Consider the following 18,537-nt stretch of genomic DNA (forward strand, 5'->3'; position numbering starts at 1 on the left):
AGCCTCACCTCTGTGCCTGGGAGGATCATGGAACAGATCCTCCTAGAAGCTATGCTAAGGCACATGGAGGACAGGGAAGTGATTCAAGGCAGCCAGCATGGCTTCACCAAGGGCAAGTCCTGCCTGACCAACCTAGTGGCCTTCTATGATGGAGTGACTGCATCAGTGGACAAGGGAAGAGCTACGGATGCCATCTATCTGGACTTCTGTAAGGCCTTTGACACAGTCCCCCAAAACATCCTTCTCTCTAAACTGGAGATATATGGATTTGATGGGTGGACTGTTTGGTGGATAAGGCAATGGCTGAATGGTTGCATCCAGAGGGTAGTGGTCAATGGCTCAACGTCCAAATGGAGACTAGTGATGAGTGGTATCCCTCAGGGGTCCATATTGGGACCATTACTGTTTAATATCTTCATCAATGACATAGACAGTGGGATCGAGTGCACCCTCAGCAAGTTTGCAGTTGACACACCAGAAGGACGGAATGTTATCCAGAGAGACCTAGACAAGCTGGAGAGGTTGCCCTGTGAGAACATCATGAGGTTCAACAAGGCCAAGTGCAAGGTCCTGCATCTGGTTTGGGGCAACCGCCTATATCAATACAGGCTGGGGGATGAAGAGATTGAGAGCAGCCCTGTGGAGGAGTTGTGGGTACTGGTGAACGAAAAGCTGGACATGAGCCAACAATGGGCGCTTGCAGCCCAGAATCCCAGAATCACGGGTTGGAAGGGACCTCAGGGATCATCTAGTCCAACATTTCTAGGAAGAGCACAGTCTAAACAAGATGTCCCAGCACCCTGTCCAGCTGACTCTTGAAGGTGTCCAACGTGGCCAAGTCAACCACTTCCCTGGGGAGATTATTCCAATGGTTGACTGTCCTCACTGTGAAAAATTTCCCTCTCGTGTCCAATCTGAATCTCCCCAAGAGCAATTTGTGTCCATTCCCCCTTGTCCTCTCCATGTGACTCCATGTAAAAAGGGAGTCTTCGTCTTCTTTGTAGCTACCCTTTAAGTACTGGTACATGGTGATGAGATCCCCTCTGAGCCTCCTTTTCTCAAGGCTGAACAAACCCAGTTCTCCCAGCCTATCCTCATATGGCAGGCTTCCCAGTTCTTTGATCATCCTGGTGGCCCTTCTCTGGACCCCTTCCAGCCTGTCCACATCCTTTTTGTATAGAGGGGACGAGAACTGTACACAGTACTCCAGGTGTGGCCTGACAAGTGCTGAGTAGAGCGGGATGATGACTTCTTTATCTCTGCTGGCGATGCCTTTTTTGATGCAACCCAGCATCCTGTTGGCCGCCTTGTCTGCAGCAGCACACTGTTCGCTCATGTTGAGCTTTCTGTCCACCAGGACCCCCAGGTCCCTTTGTACAGAGCTGCTCTCCAGCCAGGTGGATCTCAGTCTGTGCTGCACTCCCGGATTATGTTTTCCCAGGTGCAAGACCTTACACTTGTCCTTGTTGAACTTCATAAGGTTCTTGTGAAGGCCAACTGTATCCTGGGCTGCATCCAAAGAAGCATGGCCAGCAGGTCAAGGGAGGTGATTCTGCCCCTCTACTCCGCTCTGGTGAGACCCCACCTGGAGTACTGTGTCCAGCTCTGGAGCCCTCAGCACAAGAAGGACATGGACCTGTTGGAGCATGTCCAGAGGAAGGCCACAAAAATGATATGAGGGATGGAGCACCTCTCCTGTGAAGAAAGGCTGAGAGAGTTGGGGGTTGTTCAGCCTGGAGAAGAGAAGGCTGCAGGAAGACTTTATTGCAGCCTTCCAGTACTTAAAGGGGGACTATAGGAAAGATAGGGGCAATCTCTTTACCAAGGCCTGTTGTGACAGGACAAGGGGTAATGGTTTTAAACTAAAGGAGGGTAGATTTAGACTGGATATAAGGAAAAACATTTTTACAGTGAGGGCGGTGAAGTGCTGGAATGGGTTGCCCAGAGAGGTAGTAGAGGCCTCATCCCTAGAAACTTTCAAGGTCAGGTTGGACGGGGCTCTGAGCAACCTGATCTAGTTGAAGATGTCCCTGCTCACTGCAGTGGGGTTGGACTAGATGACCTCTAAAGGTCTCTTCTAACCTAAACCATTCTATGATCCTATATCTAGTGCTCTGTGCCCCTCCAACCTATAGGAAGCTGAGGGAGGTACTAGAACAAGCTTCAACATGGACCAACAAAATAATGTTTAATTTGCAGAATCTGGAAAATTTACTTTCACGTATTTTATGCCATGCAGAGAGATAGGTAATGCGGGGTGCATTGTAATACACCGAAGTCTAACCCACTAATATAATTGTTTCTTTTTATATTACAGTAGCACCAAAAGCACTAATTCAAGATTGAAGCTATACATGTAAACAGACATGGTTCTTTTCCTTACCTGGTCATATTAAAAGTAAACTTGCCTTTAGTTCACTGAGGAGCAGGAGTGTGGGAGATGAATTTGCAAGTAACTTAGTGCTGTTTGACACGTCCTTGAGCTGAAGCAGCGTGGCAGTAAAAAACAGAGACAGGAGCGTGGGAATGCCAAGAAAGAATTAAGTAAGCTAAAACAAATGAGGTAACGCAAATAGAACAGCCTATTAGAATGTAGCATAAGGTACGTGCTTAGAGCTAGCTGACAAATAACAGAAACTGTTTGTGCGCGTGATCGCGTGGAGAATGTGTCAAAAAGATATAAAAGCAGTGAAAAGCTGGCAATAAAGGTCTTCTGAGGAATATCTGTCAGGAGTCCGTGACATTCATCCCTGCAAATGGTGACCCCCGACATGGGAGAGCAATGCTGACGAGCAGCGTCTGCAGGGATCCCAGCCGGACAAATCAAGCTGACGGCAGGACTGCAGCTCTAATCCCGGGACATCACCTTAATATTAAAGGTGAGCGGCTGAGGCAGTAAGCATGGGAGCTAATCTCTCTGCTGAAGAAGAGGCGATTGTTAAGTTACTGATTCAGTTATTGAGCAAACGAGGCATTAAATATGATACTTTTAAAGTAAAGTTATTACTGAAATTCCTGCAAAAGCATGGGGCTCCATCAACAGTCTCAGCAGTGTTCGATGTTAAAACATGGGAAGAAGCAGGGACAACAGTATGGGAGGCCGCCTCCTGAGGGGATGAGACTGCCAAGGAGGTGATGACCACCTGGCGGCTTGTGTTGGAAACATTAAAGTCCCGGCAAGCGGAGAAAAGAGTGGAAACCATTGCTGTGCAGACAGTGACCAGAGGCGTGGATGGGGGCGATGAGACTCCCTGTAGGGAGTCCCTGCCAGAAAATGACTTAGTAGATTTAGACGCAGACACCGAGCCTTTGCTATCACCCCTGTTAAAGCTGACAGCTCTGCCGTCCATACTCTTGTGACTCCCTGTCAGGTCGGCAGATGGGTGCCTCAGTGCCTTTCAACAGAGTCACTCGTCTCTTCTTTTTACGGTATCCACTCTGTGCTGCTGGTACAGTTGCACCTTGCAGACCTTGCTCATGAGTGTTTGCATCCACTAAAGCTACAAATCTGTTGGTGGTGGTGATACTAGGAGGTGGGGGCTGAAGCAGAGCCCTGCTTTTACATATCACCAAGGTCCAAGGTGCCTCCTTCTCAGTGGTGTCTGCTGCAGGAGTGCAGTTCTGAGACCAGCTATCTATCTCTGCCTCAGTTCTACTAATATTACTCAGCCTTCTAACTGTCTCTTGCAACTCAGCCACCTGGCACGGCAGATCATCAACCTGTGCACACCTTGTGCAGGTACTTACCTTCTCACCAGGCAAGGGGTTGGGGCACATGTTGCAACCTACCATCTGTACTGAAGCCTCCTTCCTTACCAGCTCCATCTGGGTGGATGCATCAGACATCTCTGGGCCTTTCGCCATGGGGACACTGGTATTAGCTCTTCAGTGAGTTCTCACCATCCTGGCAGAGACCTAGAAAACTTCCCAGGCTGTGGGCCTACAAGACGGATGCAGCACCCTCCCTGCTCGCTCTGCCTGCGCAAAATGCTGCGCCACACCCTGTCACTCGCGCTCCCTAGGGGCCGTTTAAACCTCCCGCGGTTGCTCGCGGCAACGCCCAGTCCGCGTCAGCCTCCCTCGCGAGAGCTGCCAGGCCGCTCTGTGCTTCCTCGGGCTTCCCTGGCTCCGGGAACCCCCTTGTCCTCCCCAATCTAGCGCCCAACCGCGGAACTTACCGTTGCCACCGACTATTCTTTGTCAGGTCAAACAGACACATGTATACTATCAATTGTTTCCTCCAATAGGAAATATTCTGTCTTTATATATTTACATAATGCATGCCAATTATAGCTTATGTAACAAACAATGTATTAGTGGTTATACAAGGTAACCTAAAATCTACAGTTCGATAATTATCTTTAAGAATGTTATACATGTCAATAATTAAAATTAATAATGCTGTGATATTATTTGTAAAACACATCAAGATTTAAAGTATCGCAGCCTTGCATTACATCAGCAATTTAAAAAAAATTATTTAAAAAGAACTTACAAAAAAAAAACACACCAGTGGACATGAATACCTTAATGGCAATGGATTTCAGTTTATCCAGAACTTTTAACCCTAGTTCTCCTTCAGAAATGTTGATTCTTGAAGACAGTTACTAAGCTTTGAACAATTCTTACAAGTATGTGATGACTCAGAGAGTGGTTATAAAAAAAAGAGCAAAAATAAGTTCTATATAATGTATTAACATCACTGTGCTTGCTCACCTCCACCCTCCACTACCACTCTGGCTAAGTGGGCAACAATGCAAATGATACAGAAGTTATTTGTAATTATTAAGCCATAATAAAAATAAAAATGCTATTTTTTTTCTTGAATGGAAATCTAAGTTAAATTGGACTTTAGAATAGGAGGAACATCTCTCCAGCTCATGTTCTATCTTCTCAAAAAACTATAAGAGGAATAAATCCAATGAAGAACTCCTTAGAACTTGTAACTCAAGATGGAATACAGTGTGTGACAGGGCAAGAATCTGTGACAGCTGGATCACTTTAATAATGTAATAATTTTTCAGCCTTCTAACGCCTATAAAAAGCAGATTGAAAAAAATAAATAAAAAGCATATTTCCAGGGTCTCCCAACACAATTTAAAGTACCATAAAAATCTTGTGTTCAGACAAGCTTCAGCCATTACATGCTTTGGAATTGCCCTGAAGTTCCTCTAACATGCATCAGTGGCTGGCATTGCTCATGAAAACTGTCTTTTCCAACTTCACCTTACAAATTCAGCTGAGCTGGGCCTCTTCATCTAAGAAAGATTGCAGAGGAAGGCATGTGTTGCAAATGTGTAAATAAGTTTTAATTGCACTTCTTTGGGGGGTTGTTCTGACTTGAAAGAAGCCCAATCTCAAAATTCCTCACAAAACAGAAATGTCAGACTTCCAAAAGACCCTTCTCTTAAAAAAGAGAAAAATGAAAACAAGCATTCTGCAAATTCAACACTCTCGGATTCTGTGAAAAACAATCAAGCATGAAGTAACAAGTACAGAAACTCTGTGAACCAGTGAAAGCATTCACTTACATGTTCAGACACAAAGTAAGAGGAACTGTTATAGAAAGAGGAACTGTTATAGAAAACCACCACAACAGTGCACCGGCGGCAATATCACACCAACCGAGACTCCCTGATTCCTATCCATGAGCTCATTCACCGACTGGAGAGCCAAGGAGTGATCAGTAAGACCGGCTCACCCTTTAACAGTCCCATATAGCCAGTGCGGAAGTCTAATGGAGAGTGGAGGCTAACAGTAGACTATCGTGGCCTGAACGAAGTCACTCCACCGTTGAGTGCTGCTGTGCCAGACATGCTAGAACTTCAATACGAACTGGAGTCAAAGGCGGCCAAGTGGTATGCCACAATTGATATCGTTAATGCATTCTTCTCAATCCCTCTGGCAGCAGAGTGCAGGCCATAATTTGCTTTTACTTGGAGGGGCATCCAGTATACCTGGAATCGACTGCCCCAGGGGTGGAAACACAGCCCTACCATTTGCCATGGACTGATCTAGACAGCACTGGAACAAGGTGGAGCTCCAGAACACCTTCAGTACATTGATGACATCATTGTGTGGGGCAATAGAGCAGTAGAAGTTTTTGAGTAAGGGAAGAAGATAGTTCAAATCCTTCTGAAAGCTGGTTTTGCCATAAAACAAAGTAAGGTCACGGGACCCACACAGGAGAAGCAGTTTTTTAGGAATAAATGGCAAGATGGCCGTCATCAGATTCCAATGGATGTGATCAACAAAATAGCAGCCATGTCTCCACCAACCAGCAAAAAGGAAACACAAGCTTTTATAGGTGTTGTAGGTTTTTGGAGAATGCATACTCCAAATTGCAGTCTGATCGTAAGCCCTCTCTATCAAGTGACCCGGGAGAAGAATGGTTTCAAATGGGGCCCTGAGCAATGACAATCCTTTGAACAGATTATACAGGAGATAGTTCATGCAGTAGGCCTTGGGCCAGTCTGGGCAGGAGAAGATGTAAAAGATGTGCTCTACACCGCAGCCAGTTTTTTACCCAGCAAGGAGTACACCTGTCCAAGCCATGAGCTGCCAGCTTCTCTAGGAGGATGCTGTGGGAGACAGTATCAAAGCTTTACTGAAGTCCAGGTAGACAACATCCACAGCCTTTCCCTCATCCACTAGGTGAGTCACCCTGTCATAGGAGGAAATCAGGTTGGTCGGGCAGGACCTGCCTTTCATGTACCCATGCTGGCTGGGCGTGATCCCCTGGTTGTTTTGCACATTCCTGGTGAGCTCACTCAAAATGAACTGCTCCATAACCTTCCCCATTACCAAGGTCAGGCTGACAGGCCTGTACTTCCCCAGATCCTCCTTCCAGCCCTTTTTGTAGATGGGCATCGAATCGGCAAGCCTCCAGTCATCTGGGACCTCCCCTGTTAACCAGGCCGGCTGATAAATGATGGAGAGTGGCTTGGCAAGCTCCTCTGCCAGCTCCCTCACTACTCCTGGGTGGATCCCATTCAGCCCCATAGACATGTGACTGTCCAGGTGTAGCAGCAGGTCGTAAACTGCTTCCTCCTGGATTATGGCGAGGGTTTATTCCGCTCCCTGTCCCTGCCTTCCAGCTCAGGGGGCTGAATACCCTTGGGATAACTGGTCTGACTGTTAAAGACTGAGGCAAAGAAGGCATTGAGTACCTCAGCCTTTTTCTCATCCTCAGTGGCAACGTTCCCCTCTGCATCCAATAGAGGTTGGAGATTCTCTTTGGTTCTCTTTTTGTTGTTGATATATTTGTAAACACATTTTTTTGTTATCCCTTACAACAGTGGCAAGGCTGAGTTCTACCTGGGCTTTTGCTTGCCTAATTTTCTCTCTGCAAGACTTAACAAGCTCTCTGTACTCTTCTTGTGTAACCTGCCCCTTCTTCCAAAAGCAGTAGACTCTCCTTTTTTTCTTGAGTGTCAGCAGAATCTCCCTGTTCATCCAGGCTGGTCATCTTCCCTACCTGGGAATGTGAGGTAACCTTACAACCAGGTTATCTACCCAGGCAGCAATATCTTGCCACAATACTGCAACCTAGATTGGGTTGCCTCTGCGCTGCCAGTTGTTCTGCTTCCACTGCTGGTAACCACCCTCACAGGGCATTTGCCACCATCCAGGAGTCAGAATAGAGATAGAGCACTGGCCACTTTTCCCGTTCAGCAATGTCAAAGGCCAGCTGGATGGCCTTTACCTCTGCAAACTGGTTTCGATTCACCTTCTCCTTCAGCAGTTTCTGTGACTTGTTATATAGGACTCCATACAGCAGCCTTCCATCTCCAGTGCTTTCCCACAAGGCGACAGGACCCATCAATGAACAGGGCATATTGCTTTTCATTTTCTGGCAGTTTGTTATACAGTGGGGCTTCTTCAGCATGTGTCACCTCCTCCTCTGGCAATATTCTGAAATCTTTGCTTTCTGGCCAGTCCATAATCACTTCCAAGATTCCTGGGTGACCTGGGTTTCCTATTCGAGCCCGTTGGGTGATCAGTGTGAACCATTCATTCCATGTAGCATCAGTTGTATGATGTCACTGGGTAAAAACATGGCTGAATGGCTGAGCCCAGAGAGTTGTGGTGAATGGAGCTAAATCCAGTTGGCGGCCAGTCACGACCGGGGTTCTCCAGGGCTCACTGGTAGGGCCAGTCTTGTTTAATTTCTTTATCAATGATCTGGATGTGGGGATTGACTGTACCCTCAGTAGGTTTGCAGACGAAAGCAAGTTGGGTGGGAGTGTTGAACTTGAGCGCAGGAAGGCCCTACAGAGGGACCTGGGCAGGCTGGATCGATGTGCCGAGGCCAATTGTATGAGGTTTAATAAGGCCAAGTGCCGGGTCCTGCACTTGGGTCACAAAAACCCCATGCAGTGCTACAGGCTTGGGGAAGAGTGGCTGGAAAGCTGCGTGGCGGAGAAGGACCTGGAGGTGCTGGTTGACAGCTGGCTGAACATGAGCCAGCAGTGTGCCTAGGTGGCCAAGAAGGCCAACAGCATCCTGGCTTGTATCAGGAACAGTGTGGCCAGCAGCAGTAGGGAAGTGATCGTGCCCCTGTACTCGGCACTGGCGAGGCCACACCTCGAATATTGTGTTCAGTTTTGGGCCCGTCACTACAAGAAGGACATTGAGCTGCTGAAGCATATCCAGAGAAGGGCAACAAAGCTGGTGAAGGGTCTAGAGAGGTCTTACAAGGAGAAGCTGTGGGAACTGGGGTTGTGTGAAGAAGAGGAGGTTGCGGGGAGAACTTATCGCTCTCTACAACTACCTGAAAGGAGGTTGTAGCGAGGTGGGGGTCGCTCTCTTGTCCCAAGTTACTAGCGATAGAATGAGAGGAAATGGCCTCAAGCTGCATCGGGGAGGTTTAGATTGGATATTAGGAAGAATTTCTTTACTGAAAGAGTGGTCAGGCATTGGAACAGGCTGCCCCGACAGGTGGTAGAGTCACCATCCCTGGAGGTATTTAAAAGACTTGTAGACACGGTACTTCAGGGCATGGTTTAGGAGACATGGTAGTGTTGGGCTGACAATTGGACTTGATGATCACAGAGGTCTTTTCCAACCTTAATGATTCTATGTGGATGCTCACATACCCAAGAGTCGAGCCACTGAAGAACATCCAAACAACCAGCAGGTAGATCAGGCTGCTAAGACTGAAGTGGCTGAGGTGGATCTGGACTGGCAACATAAGGGTGAACTAGTTATACCTCTGTGGGCCGATGACACCTCAGGCCATCAAGGAAGAGATGCAACATACAGGTGGGCTCGTGATCGAGGGGTGGACTTGACCATGGACGCTATTGTGGAGGTTATCCATGAACTTGAAACATGCGCTGCAATCAAGCAAGCGAAGCGGGTAAAGCCTCCGTGGTATGGGGGACGATGGCTGAAATATAAATATGGGGAGGCCTGGCAAACTGATTATATCACACTCCCACAGTACCGCCAAGGCAAGTGCCATGTGATTACAATGGTGGAAGCAAGCACTGGGTTGCAGGAAACACATCCCGTGCCCCATGCCACTGCCCAGAACACTATCCTGGGTCTCGAAAAACAAGTCCTGTGGCGACATGGCACCCCAGAGAGAATTGAGTCAGACAAGGGTATTCATTTCCGAAATAACCTCATAGACACCTGGACCAAAGAGCATGGCATTGAGTGGGTGTATCACATCCCCTATCATGCACCAGCCTCTGGGAAAATTGAACGGTACAATGGACTGTTAAAAACTACACTGAGAGCAATGGGGGGTGGGACATTTAAACACTGGGATACGCATTTAGCGAAAGCCACCTGGTTAATCAACACTAGGGGATCTGCCAATCAATCTGGCCCTGCCCAGTCAGAACCCTTACATACTGTGGAAGGGGATAGAGTCCCTGCAGTGCATGTTAAAAATATACTGGGCAAAACAGTCTGGGTTCTTCCTGCTTCAGGCAAAGGCAAAGGCAAAGCCATTCGTGGGTTATCTTTTGCTTGAGGACCTGGGTGCACTTGGTGGGTGATGCGGGAGGATGGAGGAGTCCAATGTGTACCTGAAGGGGATTTGATTTTGGGTGAGAACAGCAATGAACTGAATGGTATGATGTTAATTGCTATATAATATTGTATTTAATCTCTTCTGTGGTTGCTATATGCCATATCAATGAGATCACAGTAGAAATCTCCCAGATCAATGGAGAATGAACTTTGATGAAACCAAGAAAAGTGCAGCGGTGATGGAATCAGGACTAGCTTCATCACGCAACAGTCCAACAGCACACACCATTTCTCCTGCCCTGAATGACTGTGTGGATAAATGGAGCCCAATGTGATGGACTAAATGAAATCAATGGACATTTTTGTGGACGTTTGTGGATATTTTATGGAAATTTTATGGGGTGGTCCATAGACTGAGGGAATGATGTCTGTGTGTTATGTCAAAGAATGGGAAGGGGGGTGGTGGTTGGTGAGGTTGTATTGGATATTATGGGACCTAGGCATGGCATAAATGGTATGGAATAAGGGGTGGAGAATGTGCTGGTTTTGGCTGGGATAGAGTTAATTTTCTTCACTGTAGCTGGTATAGTGCTGATGGCACATTGATCTTTTGGTTGATTATTCCCCTTTCCCCCCCTCCCCCCGGGTTTTACCTCTCTCTCTTGTTATTTTCCTTTTCATTATATTATTGTTGTTGTTTTCATTATTATTGTTTTAGTTTAATAATTAAACTGTTCTTATCTCAACCCATGAGCTTTCTCACTTTTACCCTTCTGATTCTCTCCCCCATCCCGCTGGTGGGGGAGTGAGCGTGCAGCTGTGTGGGGCTGAGTTGCTGGCTGGGGCTAAACCGCAACAATGCCGAAATACAGAATTGGACATGCTTCTGCATTTATGATAACATCTTGCCTGCCCTCTCCATGGTTCAAAACCTACCCAAAAGTCTGGAGTACAAGCATATGTTGTCACTTAACGCTACAGGGACAGGCAGGTGGTTCTAGGGATTGTTAGCTTATTGTTACACAAAATTTCTAGCAGTTAGCATAGCTTTCATTTAAGCAGAGTTTCTAGTAATCAGCGTAGCTTTCTTACTCTATAGAGTTTTTAGTCACCTGGACTTTTAAGTCACCAGATTGGGTCAAATTCTTAATAAGCAGCGTGTGATACAGTAATCGTAATCTAGATTCAGTCTTTACCTAAAAGAACATGGAGTCTCTCAGTCCTTGGAGGAGGAAGAAAATGGTGGAGGCATCCCTGACCACTGGGGGATCATGGGTTTTGCCATCCAACAGCAGTTCTGGTCTAAGTCCCACTTAGGACTTGCAGCTGCTTGATTTTATAGTCAATATCTCACATGCTGTTACGCTTCCCTGTTCCATATCAGGTGGCACCACATCCTGGCAACAGTGCTTGGTAGGCAAATAGTATTGTCCTAATGCTGATGGGGGTTTATCTGTTCTATAACAGGGGTCATCGCATCCTGGTGACAACAACAGTGTTGAAAAGGAGAAGAGAGAAGGGGGTGATATGTGATCAGCACACTTAAATATTATGGCTGTTTGTCTTAGAAAATAGCATTGGTTAAACAAGGAGTACTGGTCACACATGCTTTAATAGAAATCATATTCTGTATTCTGCAATGTGTGTACAGTAGGTGTATTCAGACTGGCAACAGATTTTAGATGGCTTAAGTACTTAGTGGTGTGTCCTTTCCATAGCATTGTAATATTGGTTGAGATTAACACAGCCTTGTTATTCTGGAATGAAAGTGTCTCTGCACAGTTATTCAGATGCAAATAGTGCTTTAACTTATCTAGCTTCGTCTGCATTAACTTTCAAGCAGAGGTATACCCTTGGATCCTGCTTTTCACTGTTGCGGCCGAGTGGTGTGGGTTTACTTTTTTACTTCCCCCCCCCTTAACGCTGTGGATGAATCCGCGTTAGAGGAATGCAGTAGCCACTCAGGGTAAGCGCCCTCCTCGTGACAGTGCTGTCCAGTCCGCGCGGCTGCTCGTTACCCCTCTGAAGCATTTAATGTCGGTGACGCGCGCTGCGTTTGGCAGGGCTGCTCCCGGTGCCGAGAGCATCAGCTCGCCGTCGTTTCAGCAAGTGCTAAATGCAGCAAAACGTACGTTTTCAGGAAGCGGCTCTCGCCTAAGCCCTCCCGTCTAGGGCGATATCCCGGAATACGCAACTGTTTTCCAGCGGCGGGGAGCGGTGGGGTGGGGGGAGGAAGGACGAACGAACGACAATCTCCGGGGTGCACCGCCCCTTGGCTGTGCGGCGGCGCCGGGCGGCACGTGACTGGGGGGGCTGTATTGGTCGTGGCACTAGCGCAGTTGCTGGGCGTGGGTGGGGCTGCTGGTAGCAGGATTGAAGCACAAGCGGTTACAGAGATGGGGTGAGTGTATGCGCGCGTGGCGACACAGAGCCGCCGGATCCTGGTGGCCTTGCTGCGGGGGGAACCGAGGATGGCTCCCTGCGGTGCTCAGCCACGCCTGTGACGGAGGCAGTGGCGTCGGAAAGGGAGAAAAAACGCTTTTGTAGTTAAAATAGGCGGGGGCGGGGAGGAAGAAAAAGGCTTGTTGACATGAAAAGGGGTGGGGGAGGGGAGGAACTGTATCTAAGGAAAGGAGCATCAGATAACGAAGAATGGAAGGGATATATGGCTAGCAGGTCGTCCTGTCCCCTCGCGCTGCCACAGCGGCAGCTGCCGGCGAGGGTCACAAAGCGTCTACCGGTGTGCCCTGCCGCGGCTGTGCCGCCCTGCAGTGATGGGGAGAAGAGGGAGGGGAGGCAGGTATTTCAGGATGCGCAGCCCTTGCCTGTGGGGTCGGAACATGAACATGTTCCTCTGGGGATGACGCACGTCCCGTTGTGAAACGGTAAGGCGCTCACTTGTGTGTGGCACTAGCCCGGCGTTGTTAGTTACAGCACGCGGCGGCGCCGCCTCGGCGCTTCACTGGAGCAGCTTTTTCTCTTCGCTGGAAAATGAGGGCTGTACTGCTGCACTCAGAAATGCACTGGATAGGTGGCCAACTGCGAGCTATGTAGCAGCAGAAATACTGAGGATTCTTATAAGAGGAATGTTGTATGTTTAACGAACCCTAAAATTCTCTGACTTCTTAAAAATGTATTTAACACTACAAAGATGTGCTTAGATCTGTGCTTTAACCTGAATGCTCTGGGAAATGTTAATGAGTGGGCCCTTTTTCTTTGTCAGATACGCAGCTTTTATTCTAGTAGTTAGGTCATTGCCATCAAAATACACCTTGGTTTTGCAAAAACAAGATTTTTTGGAAGACACGTGCTGCCAAATTACTGGATCAGATTTACTATTTGAGTCAAAACTTAATCTCTTCTGTTGACTTAGGTGTAGGACTTTGTGAACTGTAGGGAGTATTTTTCATTTGATAGTTTTTTTCAGTGGATCAGCAAAACTCAGTTTAGACTGGTTTGGATACACATGTTGAAAGATGCCTTTTAAAGGTGTAGCAGGACATGTACAACTTTAGTTTGTATAGAAGTATTTTTATTGTTGTGCATATATGAATAATACAATATAGATTAATTTAAACTTAAATCCTTTCCTTTCTCTGTTTTTTGTTCTGTTGAAAGTGCATCTTAATATTTTTATACTTTATTTTTAATATTTAGTTTGCCTTTTTGTTATTTCTAATGCACTTAATTTCTGAATATTTTATCAAAATTACAGTTCTTTGAAAATACATAAATATATGCACTGAAAGTAGTTTCCTGGAGCCAGACTTCTGTATTTTTAAGGAGACTCCAAGAAACTGATAAAACACTTTCCTCCTCCTTAGTTCTGTTAAATGCAACGATGCACAAAAAAGGTTTGACAAAGACAACTCTAACTTACTGAGTTTGCAATGAAGTCCTTGTTACTAAAATGACAAGCTTGTGAATAAGCAAAGAACAGTTTTCAGTGATGGCTGTTTTCTACTCCTTCCCGCATCTCTCTGACTGATGACCTGGGCATGCTTCATATGAGTCTCGTACCTTCAGTTCCTGTTCTCGTTCATTTTGCAACGCTGCTGTTCCATTCATGGACACTCTTATTCCACACTGTTTTCTTAATTCTGTTTAACTATACCCAAAGTCTTAGAGCCCTTTTAGTGTCCTTGTTGTGTCTATGTGCCCACATAATCTAGATGAGGGGGGAGAAACCAAACCAAACCAAAATAACCTCCCTTCTACTTGAGTAGGCATGTTTGGGTTTCAGTGCATATAGAGATAGGAAGATAAATAGGTTTACAACAGAAGCTATTTTAGTAAGGCTTAGGCGATACTGGAAAAGGCACAAATATCTTTAATATCTTTGTGCTCTATCTGGAAAGAATCAGGATAATGGGCTTTTATGACCTGAGGAGGATGGAGTATTTTTCAGTGAGTGTACAAGGAGAGTATTAAAACCTGTGAAGGATAAGTATACTATGATAAGTATTTTTAAATTAGCAGGCCTGGAAGACTTGCCCCAAACTGAACTGGATAAGACGTGTAGATGTGGTGCTTAGGGACATGGTTTAGTGGTGGACTTGGTGGTGCTAGGTTAACGGTTGGACTTGATTATCTTAATGGTCTTTCTCAACCTAAACGATTCTATGATCTATTATATCCTTGGTTTCGTATTGTTATAATTAAAGTACTTAAAAGTAAGGACGCTGTCATGGTTTTAGCTGGGAGAGAGTTAATTTTCTTCACTGCAGCTGGCATAGTGCTGTGTTTTGGACTTGGTATGAAAACAATGTTGATAACACACAGATGTTTTAGTTGTTGCTGGGTAGTGCTTGTACTAGTCAAGGACTTTTCTAGCTTCCCATGCTCCGCTGGGTGCACAGGAAGCTGGGAGGGGAGGGGGCACAGCTAAGAGAGCGGATTCAAACTGGCCAAAGGGATATTCATTATCATGTAACGTTGTCGTGGTTCAGCCTCAGCTGGCAACTGAACACCACGCAGCCGCTCGCTCACCCCCCCCCACCCCTGTGGGATGGGGAAGAGAATCGGACGAGCAAAAGAACTTGTGGGTTGAGATAAGCACAGTTTAATAACTACAATAGAATGATGATGATAAATGATTATGATAATAATGACAGTAATGTTAATAAAAGGGAAAAGGAAGGAAAGGGAAAACAGGGAACAAAAACGCAGAAACACGAACGATACAACCGCTCACCACCCGCCGACCGACGCTGCCCGTCCCCGAGCCGCGATTGCTCCCTCCTCCCCCGGCCAGCCCCTCCCAGGTAGCATACTGGGCATGATGTTACATGATATGGAATATCCCTTTGGTCAGTTTGAACCCACTCTCTTAGCTGTGCCCCCTCCCCTCCCGGCTTCTTGTGCACCCAGCAGAGCATGGGAGGCTAGACATGTCCTTGACTAGTATAAGCGCTGCCCAGCAACAGCCCAAACATCTGTGTGTTATCTCAACAGGGTTGTTTTTTTTTTTTTTTTCCATGCTAATTTCAAAGCACAGCACTACACCAGCTAGAGTGAAGAAAATTAACTCTATCCCAGCTGAAACCATGAGAAACGTCATGCCCAGTATGTTAACTGGGAGGAGCTGGCTGGGGGAGGGAGGCAGCAATTGCGGCTTGGGGATGGGTAGCGTTGGTTGGCAGGTGGTGAGCAGTTGTATCACTTGTGTTTCTGTTATTTTCCCTTTTTCCCTTTTCCTTTTTATTATATTATCATCATTATTGTTATTACTCTAATAATAATCATTATTATAATTATTCTAATTATTAAACTGTTCTTATCTCAACCCACAAGTTTTCTTTTTTTGCTTTTGCTCTTCCGATTCTCTCTCCCATCCCACAGGGTAGTGGGGGGAGTGAGCAAGCGGCTGTGTGGTGTTTAGTTGGCTGACTGGGGCTGAACCATGACAGATGCTTTTGTATAATGGTATGATTTCCCCTTGTGTATTGTGGCTTCCCCTAATACCTAAAGCAATTATCATCATCTTCCATTTGCTGAATAATGTATCAAATGGAAGCCTACTGAAAAAAAGCTATTGAATTGATGTTAGTTCTAGGCATTAATAGTTTGGTTTAATGGCCTTAAATGAAATGTTTAGTAAGTTGAGTGATAAATGGGAAAGATTGAGGTGTGATTTTATGTTTAGATGTGTATGTTTTTTTGTTTTTGTTTGTTTGGGTTTTGTTTTCTTTTCTAAAACATTTAAATCTAGTATGTTCTCTTATTTTTCCAGGGCTGAGGATAGCCCAGGATGGCTGCAGCTTCATATGACCAGTTGCTAAAGCAAGTTGAGGTATTAAAGATGGAGAACTCAAGCCTTCGACAAGAGCTAGAGGACAACTCAAATCACCTAACGAAGCTGGAAACTGAGGCATCTAATATGAAGGTATTGCAGCCCATATGTCTGTGTGTATCACCATTTCTGTTATTGCCTTTTGGTTTTGACTATGTATGAATGTTTTAATGGACTGGTATTGCTCAAGAAATTTTATGTGCCTTTTTTTTAGATTCCTACAGAAATATTTTTCCATGCTGTGTAAGGGAAAATTATTAATCAAATCTACTTGATTATGAAAACTGTTTTTTGAAATTTGAAAACTAAAACAACATTTCAAAACAGTTTTTAGATACGCCTTTCCGTTTTCATATCTTCTTTTCTGGTCTTTCATGATAAGCCCTACCATTTTACCACTGTTGTACTTCCCAGCAGGAAGTCCAGTCTGTTGACATAGTTTATGACAAAGCGGGCATTGCTCAGCTTTTGAAAACAGTAGAGAGACTGGAGATATTCAGTGTTTTAAGGTAAGTTTTAAAAAATTTTTAGTTTTATTACAATATTTACTTAACATCCCAAAAAGAAAAGCTCATTTTAAAATAATACCACAAGTCTCCAGTCTCTCTCAAGGCCTAAATCTATACTTACTAATTTCACCCAAATGTGTCTGTCTAGTGTTTATTGGCTAGGTGTAAGCCTTTGGAGCCACCTATCCAAGAGGAGACACTAAGCTCAGATGGCGTTTATCTCCCTACTGATCAAAATCCATCTATAGGTGCAGTTGTATTTTGTGTGATACATGGCACTGAACGGGGGAGAGTTTCACAAGCAATGTAGCTGCATTAATGTAGTGCTTTTCCTGAGCTGACAAATCCTGTTTCTTGGTGCTACAGCTAGGAAAACTGGGCTACGTTTGGTACCTAAGCTAACATGACTTAGAAATTGTTGGTATCACTGTATATACTACTGTATAGCGTAGGCATACTCTAAACATTAAACAACATTTGTATGCCCATCTCCTTGCTTTACTGTGTTCATGTGGTAGATTTATTGTTTACTTTATATGAAACGTGCTGATTTGATGAATGTAGCAATTTAAATGTATATTAAATTGAACTTTCTTTTTCTCTAGCATCTAGATTGAGCTATATATTCATTATAAGAAGAAAATTTTTCTTGTGTTCTGGATTACTGTCATTAGTTATGACAACACTTGAAATAACTACATATTTTTTTAGTTACATTTAATCTTTGCATTGCACTGCAAGATTAAAATTACTCTGCTTTCTGAATTGTAGTGAAATTATTCTTCGCTGGGTAAAAAAAAATGGCTGGATGGCCAGGCCCAGAGAGTTGTGGTGAATGGAGCTAAATCCAGTTGGTGGCCGGTCACAAGTTGTTCCCCAGGGCTCAGTATTTGGGCCAGATCTGTTTAATATCTTTATCAATGATCTGGACGAGGGGATTGAGTGCACCTTCAGTAAGTTTGCAGATGACACAAGTTGGGCGGGAGTGTTGATCTGCTTGAGGGTAGGAAGGCTCTACAGAGGGACCTGGACAGGCTGGATTGATGGGCCCAAGGCCAACGGTATGAGATTCAACAAGGCCAAGTGCCCGGTCCTGCACTTGGGTCACAACAACCCCATGCAACGCTACAGGCTTGGGGAAGAGTGGCTAGAAAGCAGCCTGGCAGAAAAGGACCTGGGTCAACATCTGGCTGAATCTGAGCTGGCAGTGTGCCCAGGTGGCCAATAGCATCCTGTCTTGTATCAGAAATAGCGTGGCCAGCGCAGGACTAGGGAAGTGATCATCCCCCTGTACTCGGCACTGGTGAGGCTGCACCTCGGATACTGTGTTCAGTTTTGGGCCCCTCACTACAGGAAGGACATTGAGTTGCTGGAGTGTGTCCAGAGAAGGGCAATGAAGCTGGTGAAGGGTCTGGAGAGCACAAGTCTTATGAGGGGCAGCTGAGGGAGCTGGGGTTGTTTAGTCTGGAGAAGAGGAGGCTGTGGGGAGACCTTATCGCTCTCTACAGCTACCTGAAAGGAGGTTGTAGTGAGGTGGGTGTTGGTCTCTTCTCCCAAGTAACAAGTGACAGGATGAGAGGAAACGGCCTCAAGCTGCGCCAGGGGAAGTTTAGGCTGGATATTAGGAAAAACAATTCTTCACCGAAAGGATTGTCAAACATTGGAACAGGCTGCCCAGGGAGGTGGTTCAGTCACCACTCCTGGAGGTATTTATAAGAGGTGTAGATGTGGTGCTTTGGGGCGTGGTTTAGT

The 18,537-nt window shown here is 45.7% G+C and overlaps 1 protein-coding gene across 5 annotated transcripts in view; it reads left to right on the top strand.

Moving 5' to 3' along the window:
• Positions 1–12,007: 12,007 nt before the first annotated feature.
• Positions 12,008–18,537, top strand: part of LOC135310824 (adenomatous polyposis coli protein-like) — a 129,605-nt gene continuing 123,075 nt past the window's right edge. For 3 of the 5 annotated variants that reach the window (XM_064439848.1, XM_064439856.1, XM_064439854.1), the window contains exons 1-2: positions 12,302–12,385; positions 16,217–16,369. In XM_064439848.1, the coding sequence (XP_064295918.1) occupies positions 16,235–16,369 (135 nt within the window). In that variant the 5' untranslated portion in view covers positions 12,302–12,385; positions 16,217–16,234. Of the gene's footprint in view, positions 12,113–12,301; positions 12,386–12,629; positions 12,870–16,216; positions 16,370–18,537 lie in introns of those variants that run through there. The other 2 variants (XM_064439853.1, XM_064439852.1) reach the window with 2 other exon arrangements.

The sequence above is a fragment of the Phalacrocorax carbo genome (genome assembly GCF_963921805.1).
Source record: "Phalacrocorax carbo chromosome W unlocalized genomic scaffold, bPhaCar2.1 SUPER_W_unloc_11, whole genome shotgun sequence".
NCBI classification, from domain to species: Eukaryota; Metazoa; Chordata; class Aves; order Suliformes; family Phalacrocoracidae; genus Phalacrocorax; species Phalacrocorax carbo.